Below are 17,285 nucleotides of genomic sequence, written 5' to 3' on the forward strand. Positions count from 1 at the left end.
ATACTCAAGTATATACGGTAATTAATATATTGATCATGGAATTATAGAAATTATTATTTTTTCAAATATACGAACCCAGACAAGAAGCTGTTTACTAAGCATTAAAGATTGTTATTGCAAAAAAATCAATAACATATTTAAAAAAATTCTTTCTGCATTTTATTATTTGATATATTGCTTTGAAATGTCTCATTTTAAGATGGTGTTGAGGAATATTTTAAGTGTGGCTTTTATAAACTGTTGGTCTATTGTTAATCTATTCTTATTTATATAAATTGCCCTGAGAGAGTTTTTATCTCTAAGAGGGAAAACAAAAAATCATATTCAATCTTAATCACATTTACACTGAAACATTTGCAGTATATTATAACAGGGAGACAGGGTTAAACTGCATTTGAAGGCCAATATTCAAACGAACAAAAAAAATCTTGCGCTCCACATCATTTACAAGTCTAAATACTAAAATACACTTGAATAAATCATTGTGTATAGACTATATCAACAGAGCACTTTTTTTTTCTTTTTGGCATTTTCAGTTATAATAAACATGAAATGACATCAGCAGAAAAAGAAAAATGGAATTTAAATATGCTATGTACTTCAAATCAATAGTAAACTGTATACTTTGTTACATTTTCGGAAGTGTAGTACTCATATACTTAAAGTACCGTAGTTTCCGGCGTATAAGACTACTTTTTAACCCAGGAAAATCTTCTCAAAAGTCAGGGGTCGTCTTATACGCCATGTGCTGAAAATTTAGGGACAGGGCTGGCTGGAAAACCTGGAGCGGATCTTCAATTTAGTCTGCGCAGGGAAAGCGGGACCAATTGGAGAAGAAGCTGCAGTCTGTGATTTTTGACAGGCTGGGGTCTGGGTGTCTTTTCTTCTAAAGTTGAAGAGCAGCTGTAGTATATCCCAACTTGAAAGGCAGGTGGGGAAGGCAGCAGCCAGAGCACAGGCTTAGCTCTAAGGAAAACATTTGACTCAGGAACTGGGCAGGCTGGCTGGAAAACCTGGAGCGGATCTCCCATTTGGTCTTTTTTTAAAAAAAAATCCCATTTATATCCTGCCTTTCTCCGAAGACTCAGGGTGGCTTACAATTTAAAGCACAAATCAATGTGCTTAGCAATAGCCTTCATTCTGTGTATATGCCTGTTTATTAGGGCTTTCACCACCCCCCAAGCAGCATTATTACAAAGTCAGCTTATTGCCCCCAACAATCTGGGTCCTCATTTTACCTACCTTGGAAGGATGGAAAGCTGAGTCAACCTTGAGCCTGGTGGGATGCGAACCTGCACTAATTGCAGGCAGCTTGTGTTACTTAAGGCTCTGCGCAGGGAAAGCTTTAGAGTGAATTAGGAAAAGTGAAAAAGTGAATTAGGAAAATAGGGAATGGTTGCTGGAATCAGGGGCTGCCACAAAAAAGAGGGAGTCAAGCTATTCTCCAAAGCACCTGAAAGCAGGACAAGAAGTAATGGATGGAAACTAATCAAGGAGAGAAGCAACCTAGAACTAAGGAGAAACTTCCTGACAGTTGGAACAATTAACCAGTGGAACAACCTGCCTCCAGAAGTGGTGAATGCTCCAAAACTGGAAGTTTTTAAGAAGAGACTGGACAGCCATTTGTCTGAAATGGTATAGGGTTTCCCGCCTTAGCAGGGGGTTGGACTAGATGACCTCCAAGGTCCCCTCCAACTACTACTTCTTCTTCTTCTTCTTCTTCTTCTTCTTCTTCTTCTTCTTCTTCTTCTTCTTCTTCTTCTTCTTCTTCTTCTTCTTCTTCTTCTTCTTTAATCCACTTGCACTGTTTTATGTTTACATGTTTGATGACAAACAGCCTTATGTTTATAAGTGAGTTTTCCTACTAAGCACCTGCATGTCATAAGCATTTGAATTAAAATTACCATATTAAAATCAAATCTGATGTTTTTTAATTTTTATTTGGTGTGCGTTGGAAGAGGGGTAGTCTTATACGGCGAGTATAGCCCAAACCCTATAATTTAACAGGAAATGTAGGGGGTCGTCTTATACGCCCAGTCGTCTTATACGCCGGAAAATACGGTATTCACCATATTATCAAGCTTTATACTACCCCCTCCCCGCTTTCCATATCTTTAGAGACTTTGCCCAATAAAATCAATACATTTCCACTTTATATTTACAGGTGAAACTCAAAAAATTAGAATATCATGCAAAAGTTCATTTATTTCAGTAATGCAACTTAAAAGGGGAAACTAATATATGAGATAGACTCATTACATGCAAAGCAAGATAGTTCAAGCCGTGATTTGTCATAATTGTGATGATTATGGCATACAGCTCATGAAAACCCCAAATCCACAATCTCAGAAAATTAGAATATTACATGCAATCAATAAAACAAGGAGTGTACATAGAACAATATCGGACCTCTGAAAAGTATAAGCATGCATATGTACTCAGTACTTGGTTTGGGCCCCTTTTGCAGCAATTACTGCCTCAATGCAGCGTGGCATGGAAGCTATCAGCCTGTGGCACTGCTGAGGTGTTATGGAAGACCAGGATGCTTCAATAGCGGCCTTCAGCTCTTCTGCATTGTTCGGTCTCATGTCTCTCAGCTTTCTCTTGGCAATGCCCCATAGATTCTCTATGGGGTTCAGGTCAGGCGAGTTTGCTGGCCAATCAAGCACAGTAATCCCACGGTCATTGAACCAGGTTTTGGTGCTTTTGGCAGTGTGGGCAGGTGCCAAGTCCTGCTGGAAAATGAAGTCAGCATCCCCATAAAGCTCGTCTGCGGAAGGAAGCATGAAGTGCTCCAAAATCTTCTGGTAGATGGCTGCGTTGACCCTGGACTTAGTGAAGCACAGTGGACCAACACCAGCAGATGACATGGCTCCCCAAATCAACACAGACTGTGGAAACTTCACACTGGACTTCAAGCATCTTGCAGTGTGTGCCTCTCCATTCTTCCTCCAGACTCTGGGTCCTTGGTTTCCAAATGAGATGCAAAAGTTGCTCTCATCAGAAAAGAGGACTTTGGACCACTGAGCAACAGACCAGGTCTGTTTTTCTTTAGCCCAGGTAAGATGCTTCTGACGTTTGTTGTTCAGGAGCGGCTTGACAAGAGGAATAAGACATTTGAAGCCCATGTCCAGGATCCGTCTGTGTGTGGTGGCTCTTGATGCACTGACTCCAGCCTCAGTCCACTCCTTGTGAAAGTCCCCAACACTTCTGAATGGCCTTTTCCTGACAATCTTCTCCAGGCTGCGGTCATTCCTGCTGCTTGTGCACCTTTTTCTTCCACACTTTTCCCTTCCACATAACTTTCTATTAATGTGCTTTGATACAGCACTTTGGGAACATCCAACCTCTTTTGCAATTACCTTTTGAGGCTTTCCCTCCTTATGGAGGGTGTCAATGATGGTTTTCTGCACAACTGTCAGGTCAGCATCTTCCCCATGATTGTGATTCCTACTGAACCAGGCTGAGAGACCATTTAAAGGCTCAGGAACCCTTTGCAGGTGTTGTGGCTTAATTAGCTGATTAGAGTGGGACACTTTGAGCCTAGAATACTGCACCTTTTCACAATATTCTAATTTTCTGAGATTGTGGATTTGGGGTTTTCATGAGCTGCAAGCCATAATCATCACAATTATGACAAATCACGGCTTGAACTATCTTGCTTTGCATGTAATGAGTCTATCTCATATATTAGTTTCCCCTTTTAAGTTGCATTAATGAAATAAATGAACTTTTGCACAACATTCTAATTTTTTGAGTTTCACCTGTATATAAAAAAGTGTCTTATATCTACAAGGAAAAGGAGGGTGTCAGTTTTATTAGGCAGACTCTCCTGCCATCTCCTTTACAGGTGAAAAAACTAGGCTTCTGAGCCTCTTGTCCCACCTACTATAAAATCATGGACTATGATGCTGTCTCTTATCTGACATAGCTCACAGCTTTATAATTTATAGTTTTTTAGGCAACATCTCTTTGCCCTGTCTCCCAAGGTATTTCCTATAAACCATTACAGCCAGGGAGAAAGAAGTAGATTTTCTGAAGAGACTGCTCTATATTTGAGAAGGTCATCTGTAAAATTTTGTCTTATGACCTTCTTTCCTATTGTATATCACAGTGTTTTCCATAGCATGTTAGCAGGCAGTTGCAAAGAAATTCAGCTGACTAAAATTTTCTAAATAAAATTTCATAAAAGAAAGGAAAAACATAGCAGTCAGCCACAGAATCTAGAGCTGTTAAAGATATCAATACCAGTTCCTTTCCCTATACTTCTACTCTCACTGGCCAATAATAACTTCATTTTGATCCATGCTTTACATCATAAATATACATTTCAGTTCAGGTTGAACTATCAGGAGAAAAAACACATTGTCTGTATGTAACAATTTGTGTTTGGAACATTTAGCATATCCCTTCCTTTTGGTAATAGAAATGCATAGCATACACTTTTCATGTTCAATAACTTGTATGTAAAACCTAGCAATTAAATTTGAAAAGAAAATTAAATATAGTAAAATATTGAATATTTTTAGGTTATGACTGCTTTCAACTGAGTTTGTCTACCATTAACCATAAATATTTTTAACAAAAATATGGAAGCAGTTGGTTTACTACTGAGAAAAAGATATATTTAAGAGTTACATAAGACATGCTTAAAAGTGTGCCACTACCAATGGACCTAATAAATTCTCATATGATATATGCTGGAAAAAATTATAAGAGGCTCAATAAAATTGCATTTAAAGCTAATATTGGAATAGTTATGGAAAAATCTTGCAGGCCACATAATTTACATGTCTGTATATCATGCTTACTGAAACGCATTTGAATAATATCATTGAGTATAATCAACATCAACATAGCATCTTTTTTAGCATTCTCAATTATAATGTAAACATGCAATGACATCAGCACACAAAAAACCCTCTACATACTGCTACATACATAAAACCTAGTGTGGTAAATGGTAAAACAGATCCTCTCTTGTTTGGATCCTTGTCAGCAACTTTACAATTATAGTTTTAATAAAATATTTTCCTAGCAAATACAGTATGTCAAATACTATTATTATTATTCAGTTTAGATTTTATGCTCAAAAATTGATCAGACTGTCAATGAAGCTTAGATCTTTCCATGCTCAAATTGTGTGTGGAGGCCTTTAAATTGCTCCTACTGAACCTCCAATATCGACTGTTTTCATAATTTGACGGCTGGATCTGGAAGTGTTAAATATTACTTCGATAGTATCCTTTACAGCTATAACTCTCAAACATATCAACTATTTTGTATTTCTGCAAAAAGCATTTTAATTTTGAAAATTCATACTATGTCCTTGTCTTTCTCTTTCACGTGCATGTGCATATGTAGAAGCTATCCAATAATGAAACTATATCTTGTGACAAAAGAAATTATAAAAATGTTATATGAATGAAATCCTGCAATGAACAGTTTAAAGGTATTACTTTTAATTAATTATATATACATGGTAATTAATATATGCATGGTAATTACTTACTACCATGTATATAGACAGCACACCACATACCAAAAACTCGACTAGTTAGGACAAAAGTGTCTTTTGGGGAAGTTGATATAAAAATAAAAACTTGACTTATATAATGGGCTTTTTCTCTTTCCTTTGTAGCTTTCTCAGGATCAGAGCAGAAAAAGCAAAGAGTGCTGCTGCAGTAGAAAATAGTTGGTGAGATCCAGAAGGATGTTTTAGATAAGCGTAAGTAAAATTTCCACTCACAGAGTGTAAAATCAGGTTGCAATTTCAGTATCTAAACCACGAAGTACAAACACAAACTTAAGGTTGAATTATTGTAGTTAACAACCACTGAGAATAGCTTGTAAAAACTAGTACATACAGTGTAATTCAAGATGGCTTCAGATGAAAATGTTTTTTTAAAAAGAAAACACTTTTTAGGTGTTCCTCATTGTCAAGTTACACAAACCAGATCCTGTAGAAATGGGATTTTTATTGCTTAATTCAGGATTGTGGACTCTTGTTTCATACCTGTCAGAGTTTTCAAGTGGGAGGCTTCTACTGCCAAACCCTTAAGAGCTAGACAATTAGATAATGGGCAAAAGATATGACAATGGACACATCTTCTTACTCATTTGAATACATGTAATAAATATTTATTTAATCTATTATATATGTCTTTAATTTTGTATCTTTCAAATCAAAAATAATTGTTATTGCACAAAAAAGCAAACACCAGAAAACCACAAAATCTGATAGAATTCAGTATATACCATTAATGGCAGTTAACAGAATAAATAACACAAATTGTAGAATACGTTTGCAACATACCTGTTATAGTATCTGCCCCCCATCATAAACTGATTGTTTGGTGTTGGACATATTTTGAAACGTTGTATGTTTTCACTGGTTCGAAAGTAGAGTGAGTAATCCCCAGGTGTATTATCAGAAGGCCTCACAAGAAAACTTGATACTTGACCCACTAATTATAAAGAAGGGAAAAAGTTACAGGTCTTTGTCAATAAATGTGTTTTATTTTATTGGTCTGGAATTTAGCATGTCATTTTTTCTTAGGATATTCTTGTTAATTAAATAATGATAAAGGAGTCAGGAATTTCTAAAAAAAAATCAAACCTTTTCATGTCTTACTTTGCAAATAAAGCCTTCTATGTCTTGAAGTAATCCCTAAATTTAAAAATCTTTGCTAGAAAAAATGTATTTTTATAATAGAGAATTTGGGCAAATACTAGAATAATTTTTAAATTTTAGCTTAGACATGAGAAACTACAATCCCAGAGCCATATGCATGTCCTCAATTTTCAGTCGAAGCCCTACTCCAATCTGGCTACTCCAATGGATTTTAGTTATAAAATTGTAGAAACTGGCAATTCTTTTCCCTGCCAGTTTGAAACACATGAATATATTGCAAGTCCTAAAATAGTTTTATTTTTATTTTTTAAAAAAAAGGCAAATTCCCTATTCCACCAAACCCCCCAAAAAGCAGAAAAATCCTGGCCTAAGCACATGTGTGACATTTCACAGTTCTAATTCTATCAAAATGTTACATGATGTTATTCAATTATGTTTTATATAATCAAAAATGGAACCTTTTCTTTTTAAAAAGAAGCCTTAATTAAACCACAGCATTTAGTTCAGAAGACATGCACATATCTAGGACTTGGTAATACTTGGATTTAAATTTCCAAACAAAAAGGGGGGGAGAGAAGAAATGGTTCATGAGAAATGCAAATACTACACAAATCTGTAACTGTGTCATAATCTGATGTTGTGCTTTTCCAGTTTCTGGAGCTCTCAAAAAAGGACATAACTGCTCTAAGGTGTTACAGAAAGATGCTGCATTCTGACTTCCATGTTTCAACATTTGGAGGTAGAACAGTATCATATAATTCTAGCATACATTTCATAGTAACAGATATTCTATAAATTAAAATTCACAAGTACCTGTCATCAGCAAACTATAAGCCTCTTGTTTTGAAATCTTTCCATGGAACCATCTTAAAAAATATAACAATAACAATAAAGACCAGGAAATATTAGTAGCAAGTTGTTTGGTTTGCTTTAAGAAACATACATCTACAAATGACAATTAAAATGCATTTACAAAAACCCAGAAATGTAACATTAAAAATATTCAGTTGGAATAAATGTCAACAATATTTGGTAAATATGTTTTTAAACTGCTAGTTTTTCTCAAATGAAGCATAATAGAAAACAGCAACTTGGTCTACATCATGAAAGCACCATCTGGAAGCTAGTGTTGGTCCAGAATGTGGTAGGCAATGTTGGGAGCATCATGCTTTCCCTGCAGGACCTTACTGTTTTGCAAACTGTACTGGTTGCCAGTTGGTTTCCGAGTGAAACTCAAGGTGTTTCTGGCTATCTCAGAGACTGCCTATCTCCAATTGTTTCTGCTTGTTCGGTACAAACAAAAAGAATGAGTGTGCTCTGGATCCACTTGATTAAACAGTATCACCTTGGAGGCAGAGCTGTTATTGCACTTTCTTCCCCAGCACAGTTTGCAAAAGGTCCTGCAGGCAAAGCATGATGCTCCCAACACTCCCCACCACATTCTGGAACAATGTCTGCCCAGAGATTCTTGCATGTCTCTTTCTTCTGATGTTTAGGAAACTGTTAAAAACCTGGCTGTTGGGATAGGGTGGTTGGAGTAGTCCCTTTTTATTATGTATGCTGAATGGCCTGTGTGTTGTTTTCCAGTCAGCTCAAGTTCTTTTTTGCTTGTATCTCGAAATATTTTCATTTTTATTTGTAATTTATCCAAGGAGTTGGATGTCTCTAAATTTGGAAATTTAATTAAAATTATGTGTTCAGAAAACATTTCAAAGCAAGCTTTATTTCTATTATTATTCTTTTATCCAGATGAATATATTTCATTCCTTTTGTACTACAACTTGTTGTTAAAGAACTTCTCCATTGTACTAATTAATCATCTCAAATGTTAAAAAAAATGTGACTAATACTAAACAAAGCAATCCAGATATGGCTTGTGAATCAAAATTAGATTATAGGGGGGTTTTGAAGTCCTAAAATATTTCTCATTATGCACATTAAAATAGCACTAATTCAGTCCTCAGCCTCAGTATCTTTATTTGTACTGTTAATAATTAGGCTCAATATGTAACTAGGCATACAATCTTTTTATGGGAATGATGCCTCTGGCATATAAAAAAGCAAGAACTAGCATGCTGAAAGAACATATATCGAGATACTTATGTATAAAAATTCTACACTTACATTTTGCCTTCATGTGGATCTTCCTCTCTTCCCTTAGAAGAATATGATACAAAAAGTATGAACACAAAATGATTTTAGCAATAAGAATGTTAAAGAATTCTGTTCTCTTTAGAAAAAAACATAGTATAATTTAAAAATTTTTAACATTTAAGTTGTTCTGAGTTTATCAGAACAGAGAGTCTATCCATGCTTATTCAAAATTAGATGGTACGGTGGACAATAAAGCTTTCTGCAAATAAAGTTTATAAAAGAATATAGTTTATCATGCTTAAAAATATCTAAATAATTTAAAATCTGTCCTGGGTTGAAAACCTTAGTAAAAGAGATTGATAAGATCCCTCAATAAGCAGATGTAGTCAAAGGATTCTACACACAATACCTGGTGTGTTAATTGCACGCATTCCTGGACTAGAAGGTCTGGATACGGACAATCATTTTTAAGCTACATCTTAGTTGGGCTACTGTAATGTGCTCTACATAGGGCTGTTCTTGAAGACCATTGAGAAACTGCAACAGCAGAGGTAATTATGGTAGCATCTTGGTACATGCAAGTAAAACGTCAACAAGTGTGTTGTCTCCTAGGTATAATTGAAGATGCTGGCTATCACCTACAAAGTCCATCATAACACAGAATTGCATTATGTGCAGGACCACCCATCAACAGTAGTTACTGCCTGTCACATATACTCCAGGAAATTATGCACACAAACTTTCTTGAAATACCATGCTGTTGTGATTCAGCGTCAGCCTGTGGGTTCGGCAGTTGGGTCGGACGACTCAGAGGAGGAGGGGTGTGTTGAAGAGCTTGCTGAGGGGATTGGACAGCTTGATGAGAGCCCCCAGCAAGACCCCTCTCATCTGGTCACGATGCAGACCCAGCTGTGTGAGCCTGACAGCGTGGATGAAGATGACCCACAGCTGGCCCTGTTCAAGGACGCCCGACGCAGGAGGCAGTCAGTCAGGAGTAAACAGAGGGAGGCAATGGGGCACCTCGGAAGGAGGCACAGAGAGGCCACGCCCTGAACTGTATTTAAGGGGAATGTGTGGGAGGGCTGGATTGTTGGATTGTTGGATTGTTCCTGCTTCTTAGCTCGTGTTTTATGGTTGGTGTCTTGTCTTGCTCTGTTTTATGTGAATAAATTTGGCAGGCGTAATTCCAGCCTCTTGCTGTTTGAAGAGGGGTTGTCCCTGCCTTTTCTGCAGGGCCGGTAGCAGGCTGGTACAGAACACATGCGAAGATTTAGGAGATACGTCTTTTAGGTTGCAGCACATGCTCTCTGGGATTACCCCCCCAAGATGTCCCTGACACTATTAACCTTTGAAGATCTTGCTATTCTCTCAGGCATTAGGGCCAGCGTGTTAGGAGACCTGATCCTATAAGGGGAAATACAAGTTGGCATAGCCTCAACTGTTTTTGCTGTTGTTCTTATTATTAGGATACTGTGATTTGGTTTTTATTGCTGTATGCCACTTGAAGTATTTCTGCAAATTGGATGGTCATATAGTTAAATAAAGTCCCTGTGCCTAATCTTATTTCTATTTCCCATCAAAAGGAAAAAAAGAGTAAAAATTAAAATATACCTGTAATACTAATAGAAGGGAATATATGTGGCTCAGGATTGAACTGGGGAGTCCTTCATGCTGAACTTGGATGTTTTCATGCAGACGTTTTATTACCTGTCTAGGTAAAATCTTCATGCTAGAAGGCTTGGAGTTTGCTCTCTTTTTTATATAGTAGCTTGCCCTAATCAGTATTTCTATGTGGGGGGTTGTTTTCTCCTTGATACTTCCTTAATTAGACTGTTGTTCACACTTGATTTGTTCAGTGCTGGATTGTTTGTTTGGTGCTTCTCCTGGTGTTAATCCCTGCTTATCTGGATAATGATTTCTGGCAAGACATATTCTGATACTTTTACTTTTTAGTTTTTTTATTGTCTCTTTTGAATGCTGTGTAAATGTGGTTTATCTTTATGTGCCAGTTGATGGCTCATTTGTCTGAGTGCCAAGTTTCCTGGTACACTTACAAGCTGTAATGCAGCTTGTAGAAACAATAGTTTTCCCATACATACAACTAAATATATGGATCTGGTATGTAGACAACACCTTTGTCTTAACAAAAAAGAAACAACTAGAGAAGACACATGAAACAATAATATCTTCAACGGAATAAAATTCACAAGAGAAGAAGAAAACAACACTTGAGTAATATTACTCACCACTTCCTCTACTAAATCTTCTACAATAAGGCCTTGTTCATCTGTACGTAAGTTTGTAACCCACATCCATCCATCTTCTAATTCATTGTGGACAATGAACATGTCTCCTTTAAGGAAACTACAGGTAGTTAAGGTAAAATTATTAATTATTTAAATCAATACTCAAGCGAGCAAAGTTACACTTTTATCAACTTGACCTAACTTCTAATCTGTCTTTGAAAATTAAATGAATTTCTTATAATTTCCCCCAAACCATAGGCTATCATTTATTCTGTAGAAAACCTTGATGATCCCTTGTAACATAATTTTATTTTAAATGTGTTTTATGTTCTAGTAAATTTATTTGAAGGGCTTATATTCTAAAATATTGGTGGAGAAACACATTGGAGTGATGTATAAGCCTAAATGCTATTGCTATTGCTAAATGCTATTGCTTCCAGAACAACAAGTGTGGAGCAAGAATAGAATGTTACTGAGTTCTCCAGAAATCTACTGAAATCCCCTATTTTTTTTTAAATCACATCTTACTTTCAAAATTGTTATAATTAGTAACATGTGATTCCACAATTATTTACTAAGAAGTATATCTGCTTGAATTCACTGGGACTAACTCTTGGGTACCTATATATAGAAGTGGATGGTGCTTTAATAAGGTTACTTTAAATAGAAACCTGGAGCTTTTCTGTGCTTTCCTTAAATCTAAACTTACACCACATTAACTATATGCATCATCTCCATAAATGTGACTGACTTCACTATTAATTTAATGATCAAACAGGCTTTACATTGAAAGAAAAAAATTATTAAAGTGAATATATTAAAATAGTTTTCTATTATTTTAAATTAATAGAGTGGTGCCGTGTTAATTCTTACAAAAAAATCTAACAAATATTAAACACAAATGTGCATGCATTATTTATCATTCTAAATTATACCTTATTTCATCTGTTTCTGGCACTTTAGTATATGGCAGAATGGCTCGGACTCTCCTGCGGTCCTCTACTGGCTGTTAAAAAAGGAGGATATTCTATTTTGAAGAAAAACTTCAAACTTGGTATACTGAATCAAGATAAAATCTCCAACATATTCAGATCCACATTTTAGTCAGCTTTTTTCTCTCCCATTCCTTCACTCATAAAGTTCCAATTGGTCAAAACCAATTTCAAAACCAATGAAGAAGATCAAGATTTTTGTCTAGGTTCAGATGAAACATCAGAAATAAATAAAAGTTAATAGTAAAATAATTGAGATGGTTTTGTTCGATTGTTTTTAATTAAGATTACAATACACAAATGCATTTGTCTTACATGTTTGCTGAAATATTTTCGTATAATTTAAATAGATCAGAAAAAAATCTATATTTATATTCAAATTGTGCTTTATAAAAATAAATAGATGGTATTACATTTAATTATTGTCATATTACTATCTTGTTGTTTTTTGTTCAAAATTTTTGTCTATGTCTTTTATTATACCTGACCAACTTGACACAGGAGACTATGCAAGCTTTTGGAACCTCCAGAACATTTCATCAGGCATTATTTATAAAAAGAAGGAATAGAGAACAACACAACTCCAATACATAAATTTTGTTCCCAAGGTAGACCCAGTTGGCTGATTGCAGATTGCAGGTGTTGTTGATATCACATTACATTGTCTCTTTTCTCCTGAAAACTGTATTGTTCTCTATTCACAACTTCTATTCTGGCACTGACTGATGTAAAATTCTGGAGAACTTCAAAACTTGTAATTATTCTGTGTCAATCTAGTTAACCTCTTGAAGAGACTTATATAGGCTTATGTAAGTATGGCATTTAGATCCACTCCCATCACCTCAGAAAAAGAACAACAAAGCTATGAATCTTGAAACAGTGATTTTCAGTTTATTAATTTAATTTAAATTAATTTAATTGGCCACTGAATCAGTATTGATTCCTAGCAACTGTAGTTTGTTGACAAGATGTTTGGAAATGGTTGAATACTGCTTCTTCCTAATGCTAAAAGAGTGACTGGCTATAAGGTCATCCAATTGCCTTTGTGCCTAAGTAGAACTCACTGGATACAGGTTTTTCACCTGGTACCTTAACCACAATACCAAACTGGTTCACTTCCAGTTAATTGCAAAGATATAAAAATGCATATTCTTATATTAAAAATACATACCTCTGGAGGTGCTACAGGAAACAATAATTTTTCTCCTTTAAGCAAGCAAGACACATGGCTGTAATACCCTATTAGATCGGAAAGTGAAGAAAATCGACGCCCACCAATGTAATAATCGCCACACATTGCAATAATCCTATCAGAGAAAATAATAAACAATGTTAGTAGAACGTCCTTTTCTATTAAAAAAAGATTCACATATAAAGAAAGTAGAGGTAGTTCTCACTTAATGGTTATTATTTCAGCAACTGTTCAAAGTAATGATAGCACTGAAAAAGGGATCCTCGTAGTTGTGTCCCTCTCTGCGTCCCTGCAGTACTGCCAGTTTCCAACAAATAAAATCAATGGGGAAGCAGGCAGAAGTTTGCAAAAGATGATCACATGACCACAGGACACTGTGATCACATGGCATTCATCTAATTAGTGTCAAGAACTTATGAAATTGCTGTTGTACGTTGGTGTGATGTGATTTCACACGTTACAAGCAGATTGCTTAATGACAATTCCCAGTTCCAGTTTCTATTGGTAAATAGAATTTGATTTATATTCTGCTATTCAATTGAATCCTCAAGGTGACTACACTTTTTAAGGGTACAGAAGGATAAAAAGTGTAAATTGAAATTAATACTGTACTACAATTACTGAGTAACATTTATAAAGTCAACCTTATTCTTCCTTTTAGCAAAGATAATTTATTTTCCAAATCATGGTTAGACAGAACGTTTTTGAGAATTGTGTCCTATATTAAACAAAGTTGCATTTTAAAAAGTGACACTGTAGAATATGTGGCCAAACTCTCAGCAGCTGCCAGTCTTCAAGTAACCTCGGGTGAGGTTCAAGGTTTTGGTAACGATCTTTAAGTCCCTACATGGCATGGGTCCGGGATACCTCAGGGACCACCTGCTGCCGGCGTCAACTCCCCTCCGCCCTGTGCGTTCCCACAGAGAGGGCCTCCTCAGGGTGCCGCCAGTCAGGGAATGCCGACTGGTGACCCCCAGGGGGAGAGCCTTCTCTGTGGGCGCTCCGGCATTATGGAACCAACTGCCGGTGGAGCTCCGGATGGCACCAGACCTCCGAACTTTCCGTCGTGACCTGAAGACCCACCTATTTGAAATAGCTGGTCTGGCCTGATGGGGATGGGTTTTAATAGTTGTTTTAGACTTGTTCACTGTTTTAACTGGGCATGGGTTTAATCTTTTTTTTAATTTTTGTATTGTCTTTTTTATATATGCCCTGTGAACCGCCCTGAGTCCCCACCAAGGAGAAGGGCGGTATATAAATTAAATAAAACTAAAACTAAACTAAACTAAGGGAAGCAACCCTTCCTGATTCTTCCCAACATTTACAAATTAATCTCCTTGATTTGAAATAAAAAATTATACCAAGCTCATATGCTAGTAACTACATATTTGGTATACGCTTCACAATATTTACAAGTTCACGACATGATTATTAGTCAAAGAAAGCTCATGTTACCACAACATTTTACAAATAAAAATGTTTTAATGCACACAACAACTTCATCTTCTAGACCCAGTAGTCAATAGAAGAATGATGATGGAATGAATAAAAAAATGGGGGGGGAAGGGAGTTAAAAATAAGAAGAACAGGCAGAGTGAACGTGGCCAATTCCCTATTAAACATAATGTGTATGTAAGTGACTTATATTTGCAGCCTGCTTGAATTACAAGTATATTTTCCAGGGCACATTCTAATACTTATAAAGGGATATTGATCACAATATCTGCCAATGCTCCATATTAGCTGAATATATAACCTGAGCATACCCCATCAGCCAAACAGATTTTCAACAAAGCTTTGAAACTTGTGAAAGAATATGTGAACCACATAATCATTACCCTTAAAAGACCATCTTCTCATATTTGCAGGACTTTATTGGAGCACAGTTATCAATTTCAAAAACAAACATTCACTTACCTAAAATGATTAACAATATTAGTTTTGCTCAGAAATGAAAGCACAAATGATCCAGGCCTTCTATCACTCTCTCGAATAAGGTAACTTCCAGGTTTTCCTGCCTGTCGAAGACGTTCTTCTGCAATTGTTCTGTCAAGTTTTCCATGATACCATCTGAAAACCAAAGGATAATGACACGATATAATATATTCAATCCATTTGGCAAAGCATGTGGGCCTGAAAATCCTGGATAAAACTTCCTACATTCATTTTTCTTATAGGCTGTTGCAAGTGAATGACAACTTTACTCCTAATCTGATAAGAAAAACTAAAAGTGAAAATTATGTAGTTCTTTCCCTTTTTATATTAAATGTATTTTATTTTAAAATAGGTATTAAAACTTCAGTGGTACTTATTCCCACAAAATAATTTATTTACTTATTATTTATTTTATTTATAAATAAAATAAAAATATTTTCTATAGGCTGCTATCTCACTTTGAAGTGGCTCCAGGGCTCTTAAAATAAAAGAAATAAAAATATTTATTTTTAGAAAACAAAAGTAAAGACACATAGCATCCAGGCATCACCTAACCAATCATCCATACCACCAGGACATGGTGTTTAACCGTCACTCCGGTCACTGGCTTGAGCACAAAGCCACGTTTTCAAAGCCTTACAAAAGACCAAAGGGTACCATGCCAATCTAATATCAGGATAAATGATATTCCAGATATTCCAATAAGAAAATGTTCTTCTTGGCTCCAGCAGCTCTGTCGGTATCCAGAGCATGCTCTTTCTGATAGATTGGATAGGATGGAAGGAAACAATTGGGGAGAGTACTCTGGTCCTAAGCCATGGACGCTATGGAACACAAATTTCCTTTTTTGCAAGAATGCAATGAATTACAACATTCTGCCTTAACAGATAAACAGAATAAAATTCCACATACTGCAAGTTATATATCCGACAGGTCTAAAATGTTCACAATGAGTATGTTCATGAAAATATTTGTGTTGATTTTTCTCCAAAGTTGTACTTAATTTTACATGTAAACCATGCTGTTGTCACCCATTCTTCTGATCCATCTGATCTCAACTTAAATTCTACATCATTTTAGCCACTTGGTGCATCTGATGAAGTGAATTGTAATTCAGAAAAAAGTTTTGCCTTTTAATAAATTAGGTTAGTCTGAAAAGATGCTAGCAAAACCTTTCTGATTTTAGATTACCTTAAACCAGACATGTCAAACACAAGGCCCGGGGGCCAGATCCGGCCCGCGAACTGGTTTCATGCGGCCCACGAAGCCATCCTGGAAACAGTGAGGGAACGGTCCCCACTGCCTTGGCCCTGGCCCAGAGACCCTCCTCCTGCCAGAGACCCTCAGATCTGTCCCACTCCTGCCCAGGCCCCCATAGGCACCCTTGATGTAAACGATGTAGAGCTGGCCACGCCCACCCAGTAGGCCACGCCCACCCAGGCCAAACCCACCTGGCCCCCTGAGGGCAACCACAACGCTGATGCGGCCCTCAATGAAATTGAGTTTGACACCCCTGCCTTAAACTAACACAGGTTCAAACTGCAAAATTAATATTCATTATCATAACCAAGTCTCTCTGTGTGTGCGTGCGTGCGTGTAATACGGAGATAGGGACCATTTAACACAGGCTATTACTTTATTAATACACCTACATCTACTTTTTAGAACTATGTCTTATTTGAGGAAGTATAATTATTTCAGTTATGGAAAATCATTAAAACAATTGTATTTTATTAACATATATCACTCACCACAAATATTCTGCTGTTTTTTCTCATTGCTCTGCAAAAACTTTGCTTTAAAAAGGTCTACAGAATCATTTATAACAGTGGTTCCCAACCTTTTCTATACCCTGCACCCCTAGAATGCACCCCTTACAAAAGTTCGAAATAACGGCAACAAATTATGCATATACACTATAATTTTGAAAACCCAAGTTTTCGCACCCCCTGGAATATCATCTCACCTGGAACCCCTGATAGGAACCCCTGATCTATAAAAAGTTTGTCTTTTCAAAAATTCCTATCAAGTTACAATTCCTGGTGTGACTGCAATGGGAGAGAAAATGAGAGAAATCCTCCAGCTTAATATTTAATAACTCTTGCATGATTTCTCCTAGTACAACTATAAGACAAATCATTACGTCTGCGATCCAATTTAGCACGAAGTGCAGAATACAATAGAGCAATTTA

The 17,285-nt window shown here is 36.3% G+C and overlaps 1 protein-coding gene across 1 annotated transcript in view; it reads right to left on the bottom strand.

The window, feature by feature from the left end:
* The window catches only part of RASA1 (RAS p21 protein activator 1), a 66,721-nt gene that overhangs the window by 43,057 nt on the left and 6,379 nt on the right, over positions 1–17,285 (bottom strand). Inside the window, exons 2-8 of the mRNA XM_083357248.1 lie at positions 15,076–15,228; positions 13,138–13,273; positions 11,910–11,980; positions 10,975–11,092; positions 8,759–8,790; positions 7,448–7,500; positions 6,317–6,467 (exon numbers count right to left, since the gene is read on the bottom strand). Of these exons, the coding sequence (XP_083213374.1) occupies positions 6,317–6,467; positions 7,448–7,500; positions 8,759–8,790; positions 10,975–11,092; positions 11,910–11,980; positions 13,138–13,273; positions 15,076–15,228 (714 nt within the window). The remainder of the gene's footprint in view (positions 1–6,316; positions 6,468–7,447; positions 7,501–8,758; positions 8,791–10,974; positions 11,093–11,909; positions 11,981–13,137; positions 13,274–15,075; positions 15,229–17,285) is intronic.

This window comes from Vipera ursinii (genome assembly GCF_947247035.1).
Source record: "Vipera ursinii genome assembly, chromosome: 2".
NCBI lineage: Eukaryota > Metazoa > Chordata > Lepidosauria > Squamata > Viperidae > Vipera > Vipera ursinii.